The following is a 21,215-nucleotide window of genomic DNA, read 5'->3' as shown; positions in this document are numbered from 1 at the left end:
ATGCTTCTAACCCATATATTCTGTTGATTAGTGAAGTACTTTTTCAGGTTTTGCCACTGGTAGTGCATGAAAACATTTTCATTGCAATTGCAGGAGGCAACATGACCTTGTTTTCAGTCCAGTGTATTTTGTATTTTAATGGTCCTACAGTACGGTCAGAGGTTTCATGGTCAGTCAGTGTCATGAAAATAGATATCAGTGGGCAATGTCCACTAACTTGCTCATATGTTTGGCATTTGTTGGACTGATTTCATCATCTGGTCTATAAAACTTTAAAAAAAAAAGACTGAATGTTTATCATCTGATTGTCATCACGTGTGCCACAGTTCCATCCTGTCCCAGTTTTTCTTGCTTTTTCTTGCCTGCATGTTTATGTCACAGAACTATATTTTAGGTTCAAGATGGCAAGCCTTACTTCCTCTGCCTGCTTCATTGTGATCTCACTCTGTTTCTCTCCCCTCCTCTTTCTAGTTTGCATCTTACTTCCTTGCTCTCTGTGTCTGCTCTGAAATGTGAGTGGGTTTCTGTGAGAACAGTTGTTAAGCCCAGTGTATGAACTGGCACAGAGTTAAAGAGTTGTATTCTTTCAGTTTTAGTCAGACAAGCAGAACTTGTGATCCCAAGGCCACCCAGAACCAGCCTTTACCTCTCATCTGAGGTCAGACAGGTAAAGTAACCAGCCCTTTCACATGAGGCTGCACAAGGCGATATGCCAGATAATATGCAAGTGGTTCTGTGCAGAGGCATTTTCACAGTAGAGCCTGCACATACACCCAAACACACGAGAGCTTCATGAAAACCGCATGTGTGACAGCTCTGCAGTGTGTGCTTGCGTTCTCCCATAAATCCATACTCCCTTCCTGCTAAAATGCTTTCTGTCTGATGGCTAATCTATAGCTTACTTAGTGCACTCAGCTCAGAAATGGCTTCATTGTATCTCCATGTGTTGAATGTTTTTATAGACCCCACCACCTCCATCACCTTGAGACAGAAATGTCAATGTAGTTCCTGGTTTTGCACATGGCTGCCGTGTGGGGTCTGTATGATCAAAGCCATTCTTCTTGGAGTTGGGATAGTCTGACACTCGGATTTCCATGAGCCCCCCAGGCTACACCTACAAGTTGGCTTTAGAACTGTAGATCGTTGGGGTCAGTGAGTGGTTACCCTGAGGTGTGTTTGTAACCGGCACCCAGGGGAGTAGAGGACACTGTCTCTCTTAGAGTGTTACTATTAGGCTAACCGAGAGATGCTTTCACCAACCGAGGAACATTGAAGCACATCATAAGGAGTGTTTCGAGGGCTTTTGAAAACTTCCTGTTCTTCTCACATGTGATCCAAGCTTCCATCTGGCCTCCAGACTGGTCTGAGTGTTTTCGTGCCTGTAGACTAATGTGTGGGACCTCATTTGCTATGTAGTGAGGGAAACAAACAAGCACAGTGAGTTTCACAGCATAAAGCTCTTGGAAGGTTTAAATGGTTTATTGCCTGTTGTCCTCCTTACAAAATGCAGTCAAGTAGATAAATGATTCCCACAAAACCAGGGCTTAGTGTGGCTTAGATTGTATTGATTATGCTTGTTGATTCGGTTTTTGTTTTTTATTCTGGTGCTGGCATAGTGGAGTGAAATATGGAAAGTTGTCAAGCAAAAATTGATTTAGGCTCAACATTTGACCAAATGGAAATATCTATTTTTTTTGTCAGTGAAATCAATACCTGGAAAATGAAAGTAATTTATCACACTGATGCACAAATCCTGTAAATCCAATTTTGCCATAACAGCAATAATTTCAGTAATTTTTTCATCATGAAATTTCCCACAATGGCTTAAATTGAAAAGCTCCCTCATGACATGAGAGTGTTATTGATCTTGTCATCTAACTCTTTGCAAAAAAGCAAATTAGTGTATTTCCCAAAATGTCAAACCCTTTCTTTGAGGTGATAGCCCATTAACGTCACCACTACCATGGCTGGAATCTGAATGACTCTTTCATAAGATTCACGGCACTGTCAAGAGACCCATAAATAGCCAAAAAAAAGTGCTCCTGTGTGGAGTTTCCATAGAAACCAGAGAATGGAAGTTTTTCTTTTGTCTCCGACTGAGAGGGAGACAACAGCTCCAGATGAGTAAACTGTGTCATGAGGTTCTGCTGTGACAAGAGCTGCTCGTCTGAAGCTGCATTATTGGAACGTCAGTGAAAGGTTGGCGTATATACTATTTATAATTTCTTCCCATGAATCATTCTTGGTGTTTCTCATGTTTAGACATTTTGGACATACTGGATATACCTTATTTAGGTCTGATGGGACAGTTTCAAAATCTAAAATCCAAGAAGAGAAAGGAGATGTTTTGCTGTCATTCATCGTGTTGCCCAACAATGAGGAAATACACAGCAGAAATTAAGATTCGTTAGGAAGTACAGCCAAAAATGTTCCAGACATACCGAAATTTGTAGTATTATTCTCATTAAGACAACAGATTTGACAGCCGTATATCAAGTAGACCATGAAAAAGGCTGTTAATAGGCCAAAAACATTCCTAAAAATACACCTACATACAATTCTATCCTGTGCTCTGATTTTGTGTACACGATCACTCTCTGCCTTTTGTCTGCCTCTTTGTCTGTAGCCCAGTTCTTACATTTTACACAGAGTAACCCTCAGGTCTTTAGACAGTGTGGTGGAGGCAGTACAAGAAGCCTGCTCTACAGCGGTCATTAAAAAGGCCATTAGGAATCAATTTAAACTAATGCAGCTCTAATAGAATCAAGATGGCCCATGCCTTCAGAATTCCTCACTCCCATCATGTGTCAGTGCTTGTGCCACGATGTTGGTGGCAAGATCTTCAGTAAACACTGACTTGGTAATGAAGGACAAATGTCCTACGGCCACCTGGTCAGTGCGGCAGATGCTGCTCGTGCTCCCACTGGTAGCATGTCTGACATGTCTTGGCATGGAAATGTTTGTAGAAGGGGCAAACCAGACAGACTACCCCCCTACCCCGTGCACACTGTTTTGGCAGCAGTACCCCCTCCTCATTCTCCACCCCCTGCAGAGCTCCTCGAGGTATCCATATGGGAGAGGAGTTATGTCTGGCACTTACACAGAGGGGGTAAAGGTTTCTGTCTACTGTGGTTACACACAACCCTTGAACTGCTGACAGAGCAAAAGTTACCTGTAACCTTGATGTTTTGCTGTAAAGACGATAGTGAGTGTTATGTTTGAATCATAGCAGATTTATTGTGATGTTGTTGAGCTGGTTGATTGTCTGAACCATGTTTATAGCAGTTCAACAGTGTTGAAACTGCATTTGTAACAGACCAACAGGACGCCTATTTGTTTCTCTTTTAAAACGTCTCTTGCAAACATTACTGCGTAAAAGCAAGCTGTTAGTTTAGTCATCCCCATTTGACCTAGTCTTACCACCGTAGCACCACATGCATACAAGCTTGCACGCATGCACGCATTGTATTTTTATGCCCGTCTGCGCACTGGTTGTTGACATTTGGCTGTGCTGTAGAGCAGAACACTTGGGTAATTCAGTTATAATCCTGTGCTGTGGAAGAGAACACTATAACAGCCAAATCCCTTTAGCACACAGGTCTAATTGCATTATCTGCAGTACAGGAGTAATTGCACACACCAGCTGATGCTCGGCACGTTGGGCCTAATCTCTCTCTCTTTTTCTCTCACTTTCTCCATCTTTGTCTGTTTATCTGTCTGTCTCACACTCATACACACAGGTAAGATAACAGCACTAGTACTTTCTGCTGCAAGTAGAAATGTAATGAAGACAGCACTTCAGGACGATGACGATCAATAAAAAGATCCTCCCCTAACACTTTTCACCCAAAGTTTACAGGGAATCCAAGTGTGCTAGCCTTGGTTTCTTGTGTTTTGCGGGTACTTTTCTGTCCCAACTGAAGTTACTTAACCTCATGTAAAAGCAGGCCCTGTTCTCACACATGTTTATTGTGGTCTTTTCTAAAAAAAAAAAACCTGGCTGTCACTTCATTCCTCAATGGACAGTTACACATTGGTTTCAGGCTCAAATGTTTCAGTCTGTTCCCTGTCACATTGTAACCCTGCTACAGCTGATACTACAGAGTATCAAAAGATGCCTTGTCATTTGGTACCAAATTTCAATGCCTAACGAGTAAATCTCCTCAGCTTCAGTGCACCAATAAGCATGCAGCAGGCGTCAAAGAGGCGTTCAGGAAAATCACTACGTTTACGCCCAGAGTCACTCAATTGTAAATCATTATTTTGTGTCAGAAATCTACCAGACAGTTTCCTCATATTTTACCAGCATTTGGCTCATGGCTGGTGCTAATTTCCCTCCCTGGGTGACGCAGCTTTTCCTCATCACCACAGGGATGAATAACCTGGAGCCAAGGCGGAGAGCGTTTCCGTCTAGTCCAGTTATTGAGTTAAGTGTGCAGAGTAAAAACAGTTTCTCTGCTCTCCATTGGACAGTAATGTGTAATGTCATTTTCTTTTTGTTTAAATGAAGTTTAAAAAATTGGTAAAGAAAAAAGTACTGGTATTGAAACAGAGGCATCAGTACTGATATGGAATATTTCTGAACAATACCAAGCCCTAAATTTTGCAGTCTTCTTTGATATCCAGGTCGCTGTTAAAAGGCAACTATTTTCTCTTGTGATGGTTACAACTCCTTTCACCTATGAACATCTAAAAACTGTGGCGTGAGGAGGGTTTGTGAAAGCCAGCTGCCCCAGTGTAAGCCTACTTAATTAACCGTTGCCTCCCATTTCTCCTGTTTATCCCGTCCCCTGATACAGGTAATACGACCATTATAGTCCCTCAAAACAATCAATTTTTAACTGATAATATTGCTTTACTGTTCAGCGTATTTCTTCCGTCTGCCCGCCATGCAATCCTGCTGTCTAGAGGTTCGATATGATACCAGTTTGAGAAAGTTAGGCTGCTGGATGGTAATGTATTTTTTTAGTATTATTTTTAGTATAGGGGATTACAAACTAAAGATGCAGTTGAATTTATTTGTTTGATAGGAATCCATATTGGGAGCCTGACAAAGAACAACAAGCCTCTTCTGGCTCACAGACTGCCTTTTGGTTACCCTAAGTCTAAATGGGGTGTTGCTGCTGTGGATAATCATGTACTTTAAATCTCTAAAGAGTCAGAAGTTTCACATGCCTGATACAGCAACGCAATAGTCCCTTATGCTGCTGTATAATTACTTCAATTGTTCTCAGCGTCTGCAGTGAAAGTTTATTGAAGAGGTGGAGTGAAGAAAAAAAAACTTGCTTGCCCTTCCTAAGACCTGAAAGAATCATCTGATGTTGAAGTCTTTTATTGGGCTTTTTCTGTAACAGAGGTTCATGCAGAGTTGTACCTTAGTGCAGTCTTGCTCTGTCCCTAAGGAGGGGTTAAAAGTAATAAAGACAAGGGGGATCTGTGTGAATGATTGTGTGATGTTTATAAGATGCATGTGTTTTTGTTTCCAGCAGCCTGAACTGAGACTTTTTTTAAATAGCATTATGTGGTAGCAACTATTTAGTCCACTCTCTGCTCCAGAGGGGATGTTTGGTCAGGACGGATGGTGCTCCTTTATGCAGGTCCACTGCAGACACAACAGCGCAGTCTCCATGGACACAAACCGGATATTAACCCCCCCAGCCATCACCCATCCCTAGTTTTAGTCTTGCACACTCAAACCACCTCTTACTACCAGAGACCCTTGAAGTCAGTCCCTCTTGATTTTCTCTCTCTCCACGTTAAGTCGAGTGAAACATGAAATATACCTCTGCTGAAAACCCCTCTTTTATGAGGCCAGGATAATGAGATCAAAAACCTGCTGAAAAGTAGGCGGTAAGATTGTGGGACCAGGACACATTACTCTGTCAGGAGTTTTTTCTGTGTTGTTCTGGCAAAACTCCATCAGGAAAAACAATAATTGCTAAACTAATTGAGTAGAAATCAGTAGGGAAATCTTGAATTCCCACCAGTCTCACTGAGCCATTTCAGCTCATGGAAAGAATAAATTCTTCTAATAGTGTTGTGTACATGCAAGACTTTTATTTACTAACAAGTTTTATGAGTGTAATCACTTTTACCATGTGCAAAAGCAATTACATAACAATGCTGACTTTGGACACTGTGCCACTGCTGAAGGTTTGATTAAATCTTGGCCTTGGTGTACAAACAAGTGTTTACAAACTACACAGTTTCAAGGGGACAAGCATTTCATATTTACCATATAATTAGATCTTACTTGCTTTGTGTAGCTTGAACCTGATCTGTCATTTGCAACAAAAATGGCAGAGCTTCCACTTTAATTTGCATTTTCATCACGAAACTCCCTGCCAGGCCTGGGTGGGCTCAAAAGCCCTGTTTTCCCCTGAAAGGAGGCCCAGTTCCAGTGCAGTGTGCAGGGGGCTGCAGTGCCCCTCCTCCCACTCCTCTCTCCCCACAGGCTGGACCAGCAGAGCCAGAGACCGATTGGCTCTGTGCTCTAGGCTCTGTGATTCTCTGCAGCAGGGTAATGTCACCCTGGCTCACCATCATGGCTCATTCTGTACTTTTATTCTCCTCTGAGCCTTTAAACGGTTCATTAGCCTTTAACAAGACTGCAGAGCCTGCTCCAAACTCTGCTTTAACCCCTCTCTGTCTGGCTCATTTTCTCACTCTCCCAGTATCTGCCTATGTTCTGGCCATTTTTCTTATCACTGTCTACTCCACAGTTTCAGTTCCAGAGTTGAGATCCAGTCAGTTAGTAGTGTTTGTGATTCTGATCACTGCGAAAGATGTCTAACAGCAGTGGGATAAATAGTGGGGGGTTGGTTTGGACTGAAGCCTTCCTCATGGACACCCACCCTGAATGGAGTACATTGATGCTTCTCTATCCTGCTACTCCCCCCTACTCGCTGTCCCTCTTTCCCTGGATTGTCATTTCCCTGAATGGGCCTTTCAGGACTCGAGGCTAGCAGGCTGAGATACAAAACCTTCCCCTGCAAGATAAAGGGACAGATCCCTGGGCCCTCTGAAGGCGTTAGTCAGCTAGTCACAACCAGCCATGCTCATCACACTTAAACTGTGAACACACAACATAGATCTTTTCACTATCCGGAAACAAACAAGACAATTTACTGTCTCTGTAGAAACATGCACTCACAGATCCTTTTTGTTTGTAGTGTCCAAAAAAATACTAATTTCATTTCCCTAGTTAATTCAGGAGTGACAAGACTGACTATGAACACTGTGTTGAAATCTGATGGCTTTTATATGGACCACTGTCAAGCTTTAAGCCATAGCTTGGATATTTTCCATTTCAGTGTTCTGTAGCACCACTAAAAAATTTGATTTATGTTGCATTAATCCCAGTTCTTCTTTTTTAAAAAAAATTGAATTCTTTCTTTTTTTTGGATAATTTATTTTATTTTCCTGATTTTCAATTTTTTTCCCCCCAGAGCTGTCTTTCTATCAATTGCAATTTGTTCTAATTTTTAAAAAGCTGTGAACAGCTCCATTTCTGTTTCACAAGCAAATTTACTACTTTACTTCAAACACTTCATTTTGTCCCCTTTTCAATGTGAATCCATTACAAAGTGATGACTGGTTAGAATTAGTATGTAGTACAGAATTGGAATACACTATACATCTTACTCTCAATCTCTGTTTATAGGGTGTACCCCAGCTCCCTTGTGCCAAGGCGCTCTACAACTATGATGGCAAAGAACCAGGAGACCTCAAGTTCAGCAAGGGTGACATTATCATCCTGCGCCGGCAAGTGGATGAGAACTGGTACCACGGGGAGATGGGAGGAGTCCATGGCTTCTTCCCCACCAACTTTGTCCAGGTCATCAAGCCGCTGCCACAACCACCACCTCAGTGCAAAGCTCTCTATGACTTTGAGCTCAAAGACAAGGAGGCAGACAAGGACTGTCTGCCCTTCTCCAAGGTGAAACACAGTAGCACTGTAACACCCATAGTTCTGCCACGCGGTCGCTGTAGTAAAACAAAAATACCTCTCATTACAGTGACACTCTGTCTTGTAAGCATTCATTTTCTCAAGTTATGCATGTGTTAGAATGTCAGGGCTGTTCACTGAAACGCCCAGAGAAAATCTTTTGAGCCAGACTTCTTGATGAACAACTGTAATTAAGCTGGATAGAATGTATGCCATACAGAGCAAGGCACGGCTTTAACTACAGTAATTGAGTGTTTATGTCTGTCCAGCTGTTTGGGTCATACTTTGATGTTTTTGTATTCTGTCATCAGTTGTTTATATGCCACATGAGCAAAAACAGAAATAAGCTTACTAAGTAGTTTTCCAAACGAATGCCATGCCTGACATAACTCCAGTGTTGTTACTCTTGGGCATGTCCTTTCAATAAAACATTGTCCCTACCTCATTATTTCTGTTCAGTGTTTGTTCCTCGAGGATGAGAAACACTCTTAGTTAGCAGCATCCTTAATTAGGTTCTATCTCATGCGGCGCCCCTCTCTCTCTTGAATTTCAGGATGATATCCTGACTGTGATCCGCAGAGTGGATGAAAACTGGGCAGAGGGAATGCTGGGAGATAAAATTGGAATTTTTCCCATCTCATATGTTGAGGTAAGAAAACAAACTAGATTCATTAATGTCAAAATGTCACCAATCATTAGTGGAGTAGGTGTAACATGAAGATCATCAAAGTGTCAAAGTGCTGCTTTGAACGTTGTCGTCTTTCCTTATATATTTTGCAAAATGTGTATGATAACTCGTCTTCCTTTTGAAATAAGTTTCAGACAACCACTAAACATGTCTTTGAAGACACAGTCCCAGTCTCTCCCTCTCTGAGCTCCACAGCTCACTTAAAAGATTTAGGAATAATTCTGACAGAATGAAGTAAATCTTTTGTCCTTCTAAAGATGATTTCATTTTTCATTTAAAGTTAGTCTAAAAAAGAGCTTTAAAAAATTCTTTGTATTTGTATTCTCTTCATTTTTATATTCATATTTTTATACAGTGAGTGAGGGTTTTGCAGAATGCAGACTATATCTAAGGCTATACATTATTTTGTTCATTGTTTTGTTGCACAAGAGCCGAATAGAATCTTGTCGTCCTCCGACTTGATAGTATGCACCGATGTTTGGGTTTCATAACACAACTGCAAAGGATGTACCACCATAACAAACGTATAGAGCAACCCAAAGTAAATACCTAGGTCAATGATTTTTAATTGCCTTAACAACTTTTGTTACAATAATCTACAATTGCTTTTAAAGGTGGTCTTAAATTGAGGGGTTAAGGTTGCTTTTTTCCATTTTTGTTTTAATTCTGCATGTCTGACTTAATGTGCTGACATGTCAGTGATGAACCTGCACAGGCTCTTTGCTGGATCGGAGTGAAATGCTTAGCTTTTATGTCTTAAGTAGAGGGAGCTGCTTGGGGCAACGTGTGACAGCAAGTGAGAGCACCCTGTGATTAACTGAAACCCTTTAGTGTTCTACCTTTGATCTTAACCTTACAGGTGCCTGGCAGGGTCACAAAGCCTGCACTTTCGGAGTAGGGCTACAACTAACAATTATTTTCAATGTCGATTAATCTGTCGTTCATTTTCTCAATTAATCGATTCGTTGTTTGATCTATAAAATGTCAGAAAAGACCAAGATGATGTCCTCAAATGTCTTGTTTTGTCCACAACCCAAAGATACTCAGTTTACTGTCATAGAGGACTAAAAACAATATCCGTTTATTTAAATAAGTATGTTAATCGATTAATCAAATATCAAAATAGGTGCAAATTAATTTAATAGCTGACAACTAACGATTCATTGTTGAAGCGCTATTTCAGAGCCAGCTTAGAACCATCAACCATCTGATAGACCTGCTCACCATCTCTACTGAGTAGATAAAGATAGAGGTCTTCCATGACAATCACCTTTATAATAGAGTGACAGTTTTCATGATCATTTTAATGCTCTCAGCTCTACCACTCCTTCCCCTCCATCTGTTATTTCCACCTTACTACTCTCTCTTCATTGCCCCCTGCCTCTCTTCCTCTCTCGCAGTTCAACTCGGCAGCTCGGCAGCTTATAGAGTTGGACAAGCCATCAGACTCCAATGGAGACTCCGGTGAGGGGGCCTCCTCGGGGCCCCAGAGCAATGGTGCTCAGCGGGCAGGGGAGAAGAAGAACAGCAAGAAGCGACATTCCTTCACCTCTCTCACCATGTCCCACAAACCCATGCTAGCTCCTCCCCCCCAGCGGCACTCCATGGAGATCAGCGGGCCGGTCCTCATCAGCTCCAGCAACCCCACAGCAGCTGCCCGAATTGGAGAAATCAGTGGGGGGCTTTCCTGCAGCGCACCTTCACAGGTAAGATACTCCATGGGAAGGTAGAGGTGCAAGGAGAGCAGCTGCTGCATTGCAGGTCCCTTCCTAAGAGTTGTACTTAATGTGTTGACTAAAGACAGAAAGTATGATGTAAGTGATGTACCGTCACTATGTTGCTTATAGACCATGTAGTGTGCACTTTGTGGTATTCTTTGATGCAATCTACTGGATGAGATGACCCTCTTAACCAGCTGATTTGTCAACTCCCTGTTCAGTGGTATTTAAGTGCAAAAACATAAAACACAATAATAATACACAATACACTGTCATGCAACTGGAAAGCTTGGGTCCTCCTTCAGCTGTTTTTGTTTTCACAAGATGTTTGTTGCTTTTCAAAGGCTCCACTCTCCTTCTGTCAGCAATTAGGCTGACTTCCCTTTCCCCCCATCATACCAAACAGGCCATTGCTCCATCCAAGCGTTTGAAATCATGGATGCGTGACTCCACTCGTCCACAAAAACGACTCCAGCTTAGCCCTCAAGGTTTCCACACCAATCCTGACATGACAGGGACTCACAGCTGCTTTATAGTTGCCAGTTGCTGGAGATTGGCTTTGACTTGGGGTTAGACAGCCAGAACAACAGACATGCAGATTTACAAGATAAATGATTTGCTGATGTATCTTAGTCTAAGGCTCTCTATGACTTTTACTCATAATGAGCAATATAAAAGTACTAACTTAACAGTGTACTATCAAACTGTAAGTATTTAATTCAACCTTCTGTCAATGATTCACATATAGTGTTGCCAGAACTTTAAGAACAAGCATTAAGTCTGATTAGGTAGGATTAGATAATCTATCTCTGTTTTTATCTTAAGTGATGGATGGCATGTTCACACAATAACTGGCTATCTTCCTTCCTTTCTTATCTAAATGTTTTTAAGGGGTAGGGATGACATCATGAGGTTAATAAACAGGTCACAACTCCAGTGTCACAAGTTTACATTGATTACACTCCAGTCATTGACATCAATAACCCAGGGTGGGACTTAGTGAAATACATCAGAGGAGAGACTGTTGAAGTGAAGATGACGTTACTCGAGTTGACAACATCAATACTGTAAGCGCAAGAAGAGCTTCCCTACAGGAATAATTTCTTAATGTAATCAGTATGAAACCAACACTGATATCTGTAAAGCGCTTACTTTGATCTCATCTTTTTGTAGCCTCACTCTTGTGCGCTTGAAGGTGTGTGTAGATTAGAGGTGTTGCCTCCAGATGTTTCCACCTTCATCAGACAACGTTTACAGATGGCCTCATTAACGTTATCAGGTTCTCTATTAGCATTGGGTTTAAGTCTGAAATATGGCCTAATAGTTCCTTTTGCTTTTTGCTTTGACACCAAAATCTTCCAGGAAGAAGCATTGTTAAACGGAAAACGATGGTGGTAGGCAAGTAATGAAATAGGTGTATGCCCGAACACTGTGTAATACTGGTAAAGCCAGTAAGCCACAGCCAGTCTATTAAGAGCTAATGGTTTGTCAATATTCTGAGAGATTATTTCATATTGTATTCACCGGCATCCATAGTGTTGTCCCCCTTTGAGGTACTGGAAGCTTGTAGCCAACTCAGTTTTTCTTCTTCCTATTTTCTGTATTTTTATTTATTTTCTCACTTGAACGTACTTTCTGTGTTGTCTGGATACTGCAGATTCTCTGAAATGCTATGTTCTAAAACTCCCAATTAAGCACAGTCATCAATCTTTCATCTACAGCGTATGTGTTCATGTGCTTCTTTGTGAAAGGGAGACGAGGAGAGAGTTTGTCTACAGTAAAGTGGATGTTGAGGATGTTCTGTCTTTTTTCAAACTGAAAACTTTCATGTAGATATGATTTATGTATCATCAAAGATTTCTATCCATGCAGAAGGTGTAATCATCGTTTTTAATGACTCCAGACATTTCCCACAAATCATTATCAGGATACTTTCACAATAAACGCAACTTGCATTTGCGCCCGTAAACTGATCCTCCCCAGTGACAACAGGGATAACAATACGTTTGATTTACGGATCCCAGTGTTTAATAAAAACACAATACAGACTCTCCAGGCACTGTATGCACAGCCTCTATTCTCCCCCCCCCCTTCACCTCTACTCATCTTCTCTTCTTCCAACACCCAGACAATAAACAACAAAGGTAAGGCCCAGTTGCCGAGGGGGCTGAGTAGACCACATCTTGGAGATGAGCACACCTCTTATCTAACAGTGCAATAGACGAGACTGAAGAATTGCCCATGAATAAAAAAAAAAACAGGCTGTTGTTGACGGCATTCTTCCCAAACTGTAAAGGAAATATGTATTTAAAATTAGCATAACATACCTGCCCTGTACTATAGTGTTATGTATTAGTTTCCAGGCAGCCATTTCACTAACAGTGTCACCTTTGAGCACACTGTTACATTCGGCTTTCCCTTGGCACACCCAGCGAACAATAGATAAGGAAGCAGTGAAGATTGAATCTGAGGCCTGCCTCCTCTCTGAAAGGTTCACCTTAAGAGGCGGCTCTGTCTGGAGCAGTCATGCATGGAGACAGACCACAGGCTACAGGGAGATACTGTGTCCAACAGTATGGCCTTGTTACCAGGACACCGCCGTGACTCACGTGGATGACTGGTTGGAGAAGCCACCTTACTTTACATGCCCAATCAAATGTCTTGCTGGGTGGTCACCTGGTTTTCATTGGCCAGTCAGATCATCAGACCACCAGTGTGGTTATGGCTAAGTATCCAGGGTACAATTCTGACTGTAAGAGCCATCTACATACAGTGTGACAGGAGAGAGGGAGTATATTTTTAGCACATTTTTATTTTTCACGAGTGAGTGGAGCTCGACCTATACATTGGATTCATTATGGTATATTTATGGTCCACATTTCCCTTTTGTTGACAGGTACACATTTGCACAACTGGACTAATCGTGACCCCGCCCCCTAGTAGTCCTGTTACTACAGCAACAGTCTTCACATTTCCCTCGGAGACAAGCTACACATCCATCCCTGTGGTAGGTGGAATCCTCTACCCATCCTCTAGGTCTTATAAATCTTGACATACAAAAGCAAAACAGTTCAACATCATTAGAGTAATGGATTCAAACTTAGTATGTTACTATTCCTGGAATAACAGAATAAATTATATAAATATATTCGATTTCACTATGCCTGAAGCCAAAGAAATTTTAAAATTTAAGTATTTTTTCCATAAACACTATTGTTTACAGTATTTTGTTTAGACAGTTGACTCAATTGTGTGAGCATTATTCTATACAATGCAAAATTATCTATAAACATGGGTTTAAATTAACTAGTGCACATGGCAATGTTCCCTTCAAAACATTTGCTCTCCCCTGAGGATGAGTTTGTTTAGATGAGAAAGCTGGCCTCATGGCACTTCCCATCAGCTGCCGACAAGTAACATAGTTACTTCAGGCTGTGCACTGTGAACTTTGTTAATCTGGATCTTATGTCAAATAAGATGCAGTAGCTCTATTATTTCACAATTTGTAAACAGACTCCATAAAGATAGCAACATACCTAATTGAAGTTTAAATTAACTTGTTTCTGACATGTTTCTGCTAAGGGAGAAAACAAATCAGTACAACTAAATATGTCAAGAAATCCCTTCAGTCCACACAAAACAGCAGGCATACTTCCTGTCTGTCTGTGTGTATGCTCTGGCATGTGGAGTTTCTGAATGCGCAGGAATGTGTACACAAAAGGTTGAGCTCTCCGCTTCACTTGGGAACCCTACATGATGTTTTTGTACAGATGATTTCTCTAGCCCGCAGGCAACCTAATTATCTCAGCTCAAGCGTCAGCAGTGAACCGAAACGCACATCGACACTCACACATACACGTAGGCCTGTACACATACCACAGGGCTGTCTGAGTGCCACTCTCCTCCACCATTGTGTCATGGAAGCTATTACTCTGCTGCTCAGTGCTGGCAATGTTGAGCTTGGGAAGACCCGTCTTGCTCCTAGGTGTAGGAGCTGTTTTTCATCATCATCCTCACATATTATGGACTCATGTGGGTTTTTGTTTTCTCACAGTTTCTAAAAATGTGTGAAGTGTTATGTTGTTTTCATGTGCTTTATGTCGACATAGCAGGGTGGTAACGTTGTTTTATCCTGTAATCTAGTAGCACACAAAAGGCAGAAAATGTTATGGCTCTTCTAAAAGCCTGTTGTGATCATTAGACTCCAGTCAAAAGCTTGAGTCTCTTTTGACATTACAGAAGATCAACAAGGGAAAACAAGTGAGTCAAGATGAATCCACTCATGCTTGGTTTGAGGGTTGCTCTGAAGTGTGTCTACTGACATGTTTTTCATTTCATATGGTCCCAATTAAATACTGCAATGGATTCTAGCTATGTGGTCTCCTAGCAACAAATAAACAAGCAGAATAAGAAATTCTCAGTTGCAAGGGAACTCAGGGACAAGACTATAATGTCTGCCAAACCAGACTCTCCCTTAGTGTCGGCAAACCGGAGGGAATATCCCAGATGACAGATGATCTCTCATTGTCTTTCCCTTTTTGTTGCTCACAAACTGTTTTTTTGAGGCTTGTGTTACTTGTTTTGGACTTTTTGCTTTTGCGCACTGAGAGGAAATAAATAATGAATCATTGAGAAATTGTAATTAGACATCGATCCTATCTAACTGCTAATGTGATTTTCTATTCTTTTTTTACAGGATGCTCTCCCACCGCCCCCGCCTCCTCCCCCACAGTCCTCTGTTGATGGAGCAGCATATTCATTGGCTGCTGGACAGAGGCCCTCCCCCAGCATAAGTGACCAAAGTGGGAGACAAAGACCCACAGTGTGAGTTATAAAAACAGTCCCACACAAAAATATGCAGTCTTCTTAAATGTGCAGTGAAATGTCAGAAGCGGTTTGCGCACCGATGGCCCAGGGCCTTAATGCAAATGCTGTTCAGAGGGGGAAGTCTTTGCCTGTCTGTGACCCCCTCAGCTGTCAGTGTGAGGCTGCAAACTGTGAGCATGTGCACAGGTTGAAGGGGTCAAAACCTGTGGATGATGGTCTCCTGGGTCCCATCTGAGATCCTTTCCGTCACCCCTGACTTTTGACCCTCTCACCTTTACCCTCATTACTCCTCCAAGACACCACACACCTGATAAGAATTAGATCCACTCATCCACATCCTGCCGTCATCTGTGTCTGCCTGTGTGTGCATGTCAGACTCTAAGGCATTTATGTTCCCTCCCGCCTGACAACATTGACATCAGACTGAAAACATCCCAGCTGAGACTCCTATCGCCTTGGCTGCCATTCCAGGCCTGTTCTCACACTGCTGTACAGAGATGACCCGCAAATTGTTTTGTCCTCCAGTGCTGATTTTCTCCGGGTCAGAGGGCACGGTCTCTACTGGAGGGTCTCGGAGGAGATGATGACAGATGTAGAGCTAGGCAGCGGGATAAATCCAGAACAAATGGCAGGCTGTACAAAATGTTAAACTGCTTTTATTTCCATAAGGGAGAAAATCCTCTGTGTTAGCTTTTGTTGCTCCATGTTAGTGTGTGTGTGTGTGTGTGTGTGTGTGTGTGTCTGCTTGTTAAATTCCTCATCTTTGTTTACTGTTTGTTCTTGGATCTAGCTATGTGGCAATGTTCCCCTATACTCCCCGTAAGGAGGATGAGCTGGAACTGAGGAAGGGAGAGATGTTTCTGGTGCTGGAACGCTGTCAGGACGGCTGGTTCAAGGGCACCTCCATGCACACTGGCAAGATTGGAGTCTTCCCTGGGAACTACATGAGCCCAGTCAGCAGGTCAGTCATTTATTATTGTCAACATACTCTACACTCAGTCCCTCATACGCATGACTGGTTTCACATCCATTTGTCTGCGATGCATAGCCATAGGTTAATTATTTCGACCTGATTTTTAAGATAACTTTAAAATGTAAATATGTACTAATATCATACCAAAATAGTTTTGTAGAAAGAGCAGTAAAAATATAAAATATTATTTCAGAATGAATTCAAAACAGTTATAGTTGCGCTTTAGAGTCATCTCAAATATTTTACACTTAAAACCTGCTTTCCATCTGTATGTCCTCTTCCCTCAGGACTGCGTCAGGGAGCACCCAGCCCAAAGTGCCCATGAGTCTGTGCACTCAGGCTGGCAGAGGGATCACCATTGTAAGCCCCTCATCTGCGCCTCTTGCGACCATTGTTCCAGGTCCCGATTTCAACAAACCCATCACCGTGGGCTCTAGCGCTGTACCCACCAACTCCCAGCCTGCAGCTACAGTAACGGCAGCTCAAACAGCCACAGGCCAACAGCCAAAAGGCCCTTTGCACGTCAGCTCCCAGATGACTGTAAATCAGGCCCGCAATGCGGTCAGAACAGGTAAATGTACTGTGAGTGGAAATGGATATGGATTGTCGTATGAAAGGGGTTTCAAAGGTGTAATATTGTTATGTGTCCCATTTGCAGCTGCATGTCACAGTCAGGACCGGCCTACAGCAGCTGTGACACCCATCCAGTCTGCAACACCTGTAACCTATCTCCCACACCTTGCAGTGTGCTCGCAGCCTTCCTCCGGTCCTGCCCAAGGCTGTACCCGGGCCGGAGTGGCAATGGGCTGTGCCGCTGCCTCTCTGACCCCACCCAATGTCAGCGCTGCATCCTTGGAGGGGGAGGCTTTGAGACCTGTACCTATCCTCACTGTGCCTGTCGGCCCCATGAACAGCGCTCTCAATCCCACGTCGAACAGCACAGCTCTCGCTTGCCGACTGGACAAGGACGTCAAGGTTGGATATGTCTAAATATTTACTTCAGCTTAATTAACAGTATCTGTATCTAATGATATATTTCTGTTGCTATTTTCCGTTTGTTTGGTGGAGAATCTGTCTTTAGCGTATTTGCCTAACTTGCCAGATTATTGAATTGCCTTGTAGTGTCTGAGATTCCTTATGATGTTGGTTAGGTTGCTAATCACATTGACAGGATTCACCAGTGGTAATCAAGTAAGAGGTTATTATTAATGCAGTTTGTTTCTGTCTTTCTGTCATTTGTTTTATCTTTCGCAAACAGACAGTGGCCATGATTTCTAACCTTCAGTTTAAAACCTGTCTGTGCTAAGAATAGGAATCTCTCCTACCACAGTTGTGTGTGTGTCAGTGGTAAAGAAACAGCCAGTTCCAGACACTAGAATATACCTGTCTGTGGTTTGTGAAAATTACTTGTGCCTCAATGCCTCAAGAGTTGTTGCAGTTCTCTAACAAAAAACAAAACAAAACACGCTTGTTGTTGTTGTTACAGAGAGAAAAGAAAAGTCTTCTGAAGCTGTTGTCCTCCAATAAGAAGAAGTCTCGTCCTTCACCACCCTCCTCTCCTACCCTTGAGGCGGAACAGGCTGCTGCTGGAGAGGGGCTTCATGGCGCAGTGGGCCCTGACACTTCCCCACCATCCGGCTCTGTCAGCTGCCTCGAGCCTGAACCTGCTGCTGCTGTCGCTTCTGCCTCTTCATCCTCCTCCTCAGCCCCAGAGTCCTCCCATCGGAAGAGCAGTCCTCTTGATGGATGTGCACCCATTGCTCCTCCTCCTCGCCAGCCGTGCTCCTCTCTCTTATCTCAACAACATGACGCACGGCCCATCATATGTGAGAGGTACATTGACTTCTGTTACATGCCGTTGTTTGTGACTCTCCTGCTTATTTGTCCTGCTCATAGAAAGTGTAACACTATATCAATGGTATCATGACTTATCAGCTGTCATTGTTGCAGTCACTGAATGTGCCTCTGGCTGTCCTCCCCAGGTACAGGGTGGTGGTATCATATCCTCCCCAGAGCGAGGCTGAGCTGGAACTTAAGGAGGGCGACATTGTGTTTGTTCACAGAAAGAGGGAAGACGGCTGGTTCAAAGGCACACTGCAGAGGAACGGAAGGACCGGACTGTTCCCTGGCAGCTTTGTAGACAGCATCTAATTCACACACTACAGCGAACCACGGTCACCGCAAACGCGACCCAGCTGACTGCTGCTAGCCCCACTGCAGTGTGTTACCGTGCAAACGGATCAGCACTCGCAAGGCTGCTGGGACGGGACCATCACATGAACACTTGAGCTCCTTAGAGCCCACTGCGGCTCTGGTCACTGAAAAAGAACGCTAGTGGCACACAAGAGAGAGCTGCAGAGAAGAACAGATTATGTTGACATTGAAAGCACAGTGGACAGAGTTAGAGGAGAGCACACTACTCATGAACTTTTCCTTTTTGTTGGTTATTTATATCTTTGTAACAATTCAGCTGTTAAATGTGTGCCTTGTACTGTTCCTCACTTTATTGTACATAAGGACACAAAGATGATTAGTCCTAAAACAACCAATATGAGCTGTTGATATAGATATATTACACATTTTAACTTATTTCATAGAATGGCATTTCTGTAGTGCAACACATTAAGGGGTTAAGCTGGCACATGCCTTATGCCATATATTACCACATCAGTTCTACATTTCTCCCTCTGACTGCTGAAGTTCTACTATTATTTCAAACTGTCAGCAGATAGGAGTAGGTAAATCAGATGCAGCAGACCAGAACAAATGAGCAGTATCATCATCAGTTGTGCTGTATAGTAGGAAAAAAAAGATACTTCTGCAGATCTAAAGGCATTACCAAAAACCTGAGGATCAGCAGAGAGATCTGCCGTATTGCACGTTTGAGCACTCTAGCTACAGTTCACAGCCATGTGAACATTGCACATCACAAAGTATCTCTCTGGGCCATCCACAGGCCTTTTTCTTCCGGTGTGGCTGAGGCTGAAGTGTCAAGGACTGTTACCTTCAGCCATCGAACATTTGCATGCGATTAGCAAAGCCTTCTGCAGTAGACAAAGTGGTGATAGATGTGTTGCCGGACTGTTTGGTTATGCCTTTTTAATATGCGGGAAACACACTCCAAGATAGACTCTGCAGTCAAATATTGCTTACTTTGTACCTTCTTTGTATTTACTGACCAGAGTAGCTTCTCTCTTAACTCCTCGGCAAATAGCCAAACCCAGACGTAGCTCTACAAGACAAGAGCGACATAACATTTCAGTAACAGTGCACAACAGATTCTTTTTCAGTGTATATTTATGTTGTTTGTTATAAATTCCACAGAGGCTGACACCTGCTGCTCTTAAACAATCTGTCGTATAACTAACTTGGACACGCAGTAAGGCACACAGGACCACACTCACCCTTCAGCAGGCTCTCAGTTTTTGTACACTATAACTCATTCCTAATGTGACTTGTGGCAATAAAAACACAGCTAGCTAAAGCACAGAATGTTTGCCTAAAGTAACATATCATTGTATCACTCCACAGGAAGAGATGTGTAGTGTAATTCTGTTGAACCTCAAAAGATAAGGTTTTATTTAAATCAATCACTTTGACCCCCTTGATTTTTTCTTTTTTTTATGGATGGGTTGTTGTACTTAACGTTGATACAAAGGTTTTGATGTTAAGTGTTGTATTGACTTGATATAGACTGTAAGATTTCTTTGTGATTCGAGGGGATTTGGATGTAGTTTTGGTGCTTAAACATACAACAAAGAATAGGCAGTTTTAGAATTAACACTTTGGAGAATGACACCCAGTTTATTACATCAGATCAAATAAGTTGATGTGTCATAAATACATTGGATAGATGAATGAAATTCTCCAGAGTAAAGGTACTATTGGTTAGCATTATAGACTGACTCCTCCCGCTTCAGTGGAGCCCACAGCATTTAATGTAATGTGACGTAATCACTGAGGCCTGAGGGGTTATTTAAACACTTTAAAGTCAAGGCAATCACTGAATCGTGCCAAATTTGGCTTTGAGAATGAATTTACTGACTGAATTGGACCCATAGTTTCCAGTTTTTGTGTGTGTGTGTGTTTTGTTGTTAATTGAGGGGGACCACTGTGTAACTGACTGCTGGAATATATTGTAGTTTGTTTAAATTGGAAGAGAGTGTGGAAAAAGATGGTACAAATCACTGTTAGGGCCTTTTTTTTGTCTTTCTGAATTGGTACTTATGTAGAATTAATCTGAAATGTTGCATTTGTTGTCTTGGCAATCACCACACCAACCTCAGGCTCTATGGTAAACTCTTCCTCTGAGTGTCTTTTCATTTCACTGGTAAGCCTTTTAATATACACATCCAACTTACTCCAACAAAGATGTAACACGTTTATGCACTATCATAAGATTCTAAATCGTACTGACTCCTGGTACGTATTGTACATGCATAGGCTGCACAGTTCTCAAAATATGAAGCATTAAACTATATTTTCATTTATTGCAACACATGGCAAACATATGTTTGCTTGACTCAACCTAACAGATTTTCCTCATGCCAAGGTGACTTACTTGATTTATTTTTTTTTTTTTTGTCTGTAGTTAGTCTGTTTGTCTGAAAATGGTGAAACTGAAATCAACTTATTTGGCACAAGTCTATTATGTGAAAAAACATTCTGAAGTATTTGAGGGAATAGCACATTTTGTAAAAATCTCTATAACAATAAAAGCTAATGGTTTCCATAACTTCCTCAGGCTAAGTCATTGCTTCATGACAGTAATGCAGTGCTCTATTTCCCTCTGTTTTCTCCAGTGACTTTGTGTTACGTTGGCCACTTGCTGCCAGGGAAGAACTGTCTAACCAGCAGTATTATCAAAGACATAGACTGCTGTTGACAGAACTGAGTGCTTGTGTCCTCCCTTTGCCCAATTCCCCCCACCCCCACCCCCCACAAAGCTTGGATGGACTGGAAGATGCACAGTTCTGACTGAATGTATACACGCATTAAATAAATGAACAGTAAAGAAGACAGTTACTAATTAAATGTATCTGGGGTAAGTCATGGAACGCA

The 21,215-nt window shown here is 42.2% G+C and overlaps 1 protein-coding gene across 2 annotated transcripts in view; it reads left to right on the top strand.

The window, feature by feature from the left end:
• sh3rf1 (SH3 domain containing ring finger 1) overlaps positions 1 to 20,886 on the top strand; it is a 30,859-nt gene extending 9,973 nt beyond the window's left edge. Inside the window, exons 3-12 of one of the 2 annotated variants that reach the window (XM_035653468.1) lie at positions 7,664 to 7,939; positions 8,502 to 8,597; positions 10,037 to 10,342; positions 13,251 to 13,361; positions 15,051 to 15,178; positions 15,972 to 16,142; positions 16,442 to 16,725; positions 16,813 to 17,129; positions 17,641 to 17,987; positions 18,137 to 20,886. In XM_035653468.1, the coding sequence (XP_035509361.1) occupies positions 7,664 to 7,939; positions 8,502 to 8,597; positions 10,037 to 10,342; positions 13,251 to 13,361; positions 15,051 to 15,178; positions 15,972 to 16,142; positions 16,442 to 16,725; positions 16,813 to 17,129; positions 17,641 to 17,987; positions 18,137 to 18,305 (2,205 nt within the window). In that variant the 3' untranslated portion in view covers positions 18,306 to 20,886. The remainder of the gene's footprint in view (positions 1 to 7,663; positions 7,940 to 8,501; positions 8,598 to 10,036; positions 10,343 to 13,250; positions 13,362 to 15,050; positions 15,179 to 15,971; positions 16,143 to 16,441; positions 16,726 to 16,812; positions 17,130 to 17,640; positions 17,988 to 18,136) is intronic. The other variant, XM_035653469.1, reaches the window with a different exon arrangement.
• Positions 20,887 to 21,215: the final 329 nt, after the last annotated feature.

This window comes from Morone saxatilis, unplaced genomic scaffold (genome assembly GCF_004916995.1).
Source record: "Morone saxatilis isolate NCDOM2014 unplaced genomic scaffold, NCSU_SB_2.0 Contig12, whole genome shotgun sequence".
Taxonomy (NCBI): Eukaryota; Metazoa; Chordata; class Actinopteri; family Moronidae; genus Morone; species Morone saxatilis.
The sequence above is the reverse complement of the archived record's forward strand: the minus strand, read 5'-3'. Positions and strand labels throughout refer to the sequence as shown.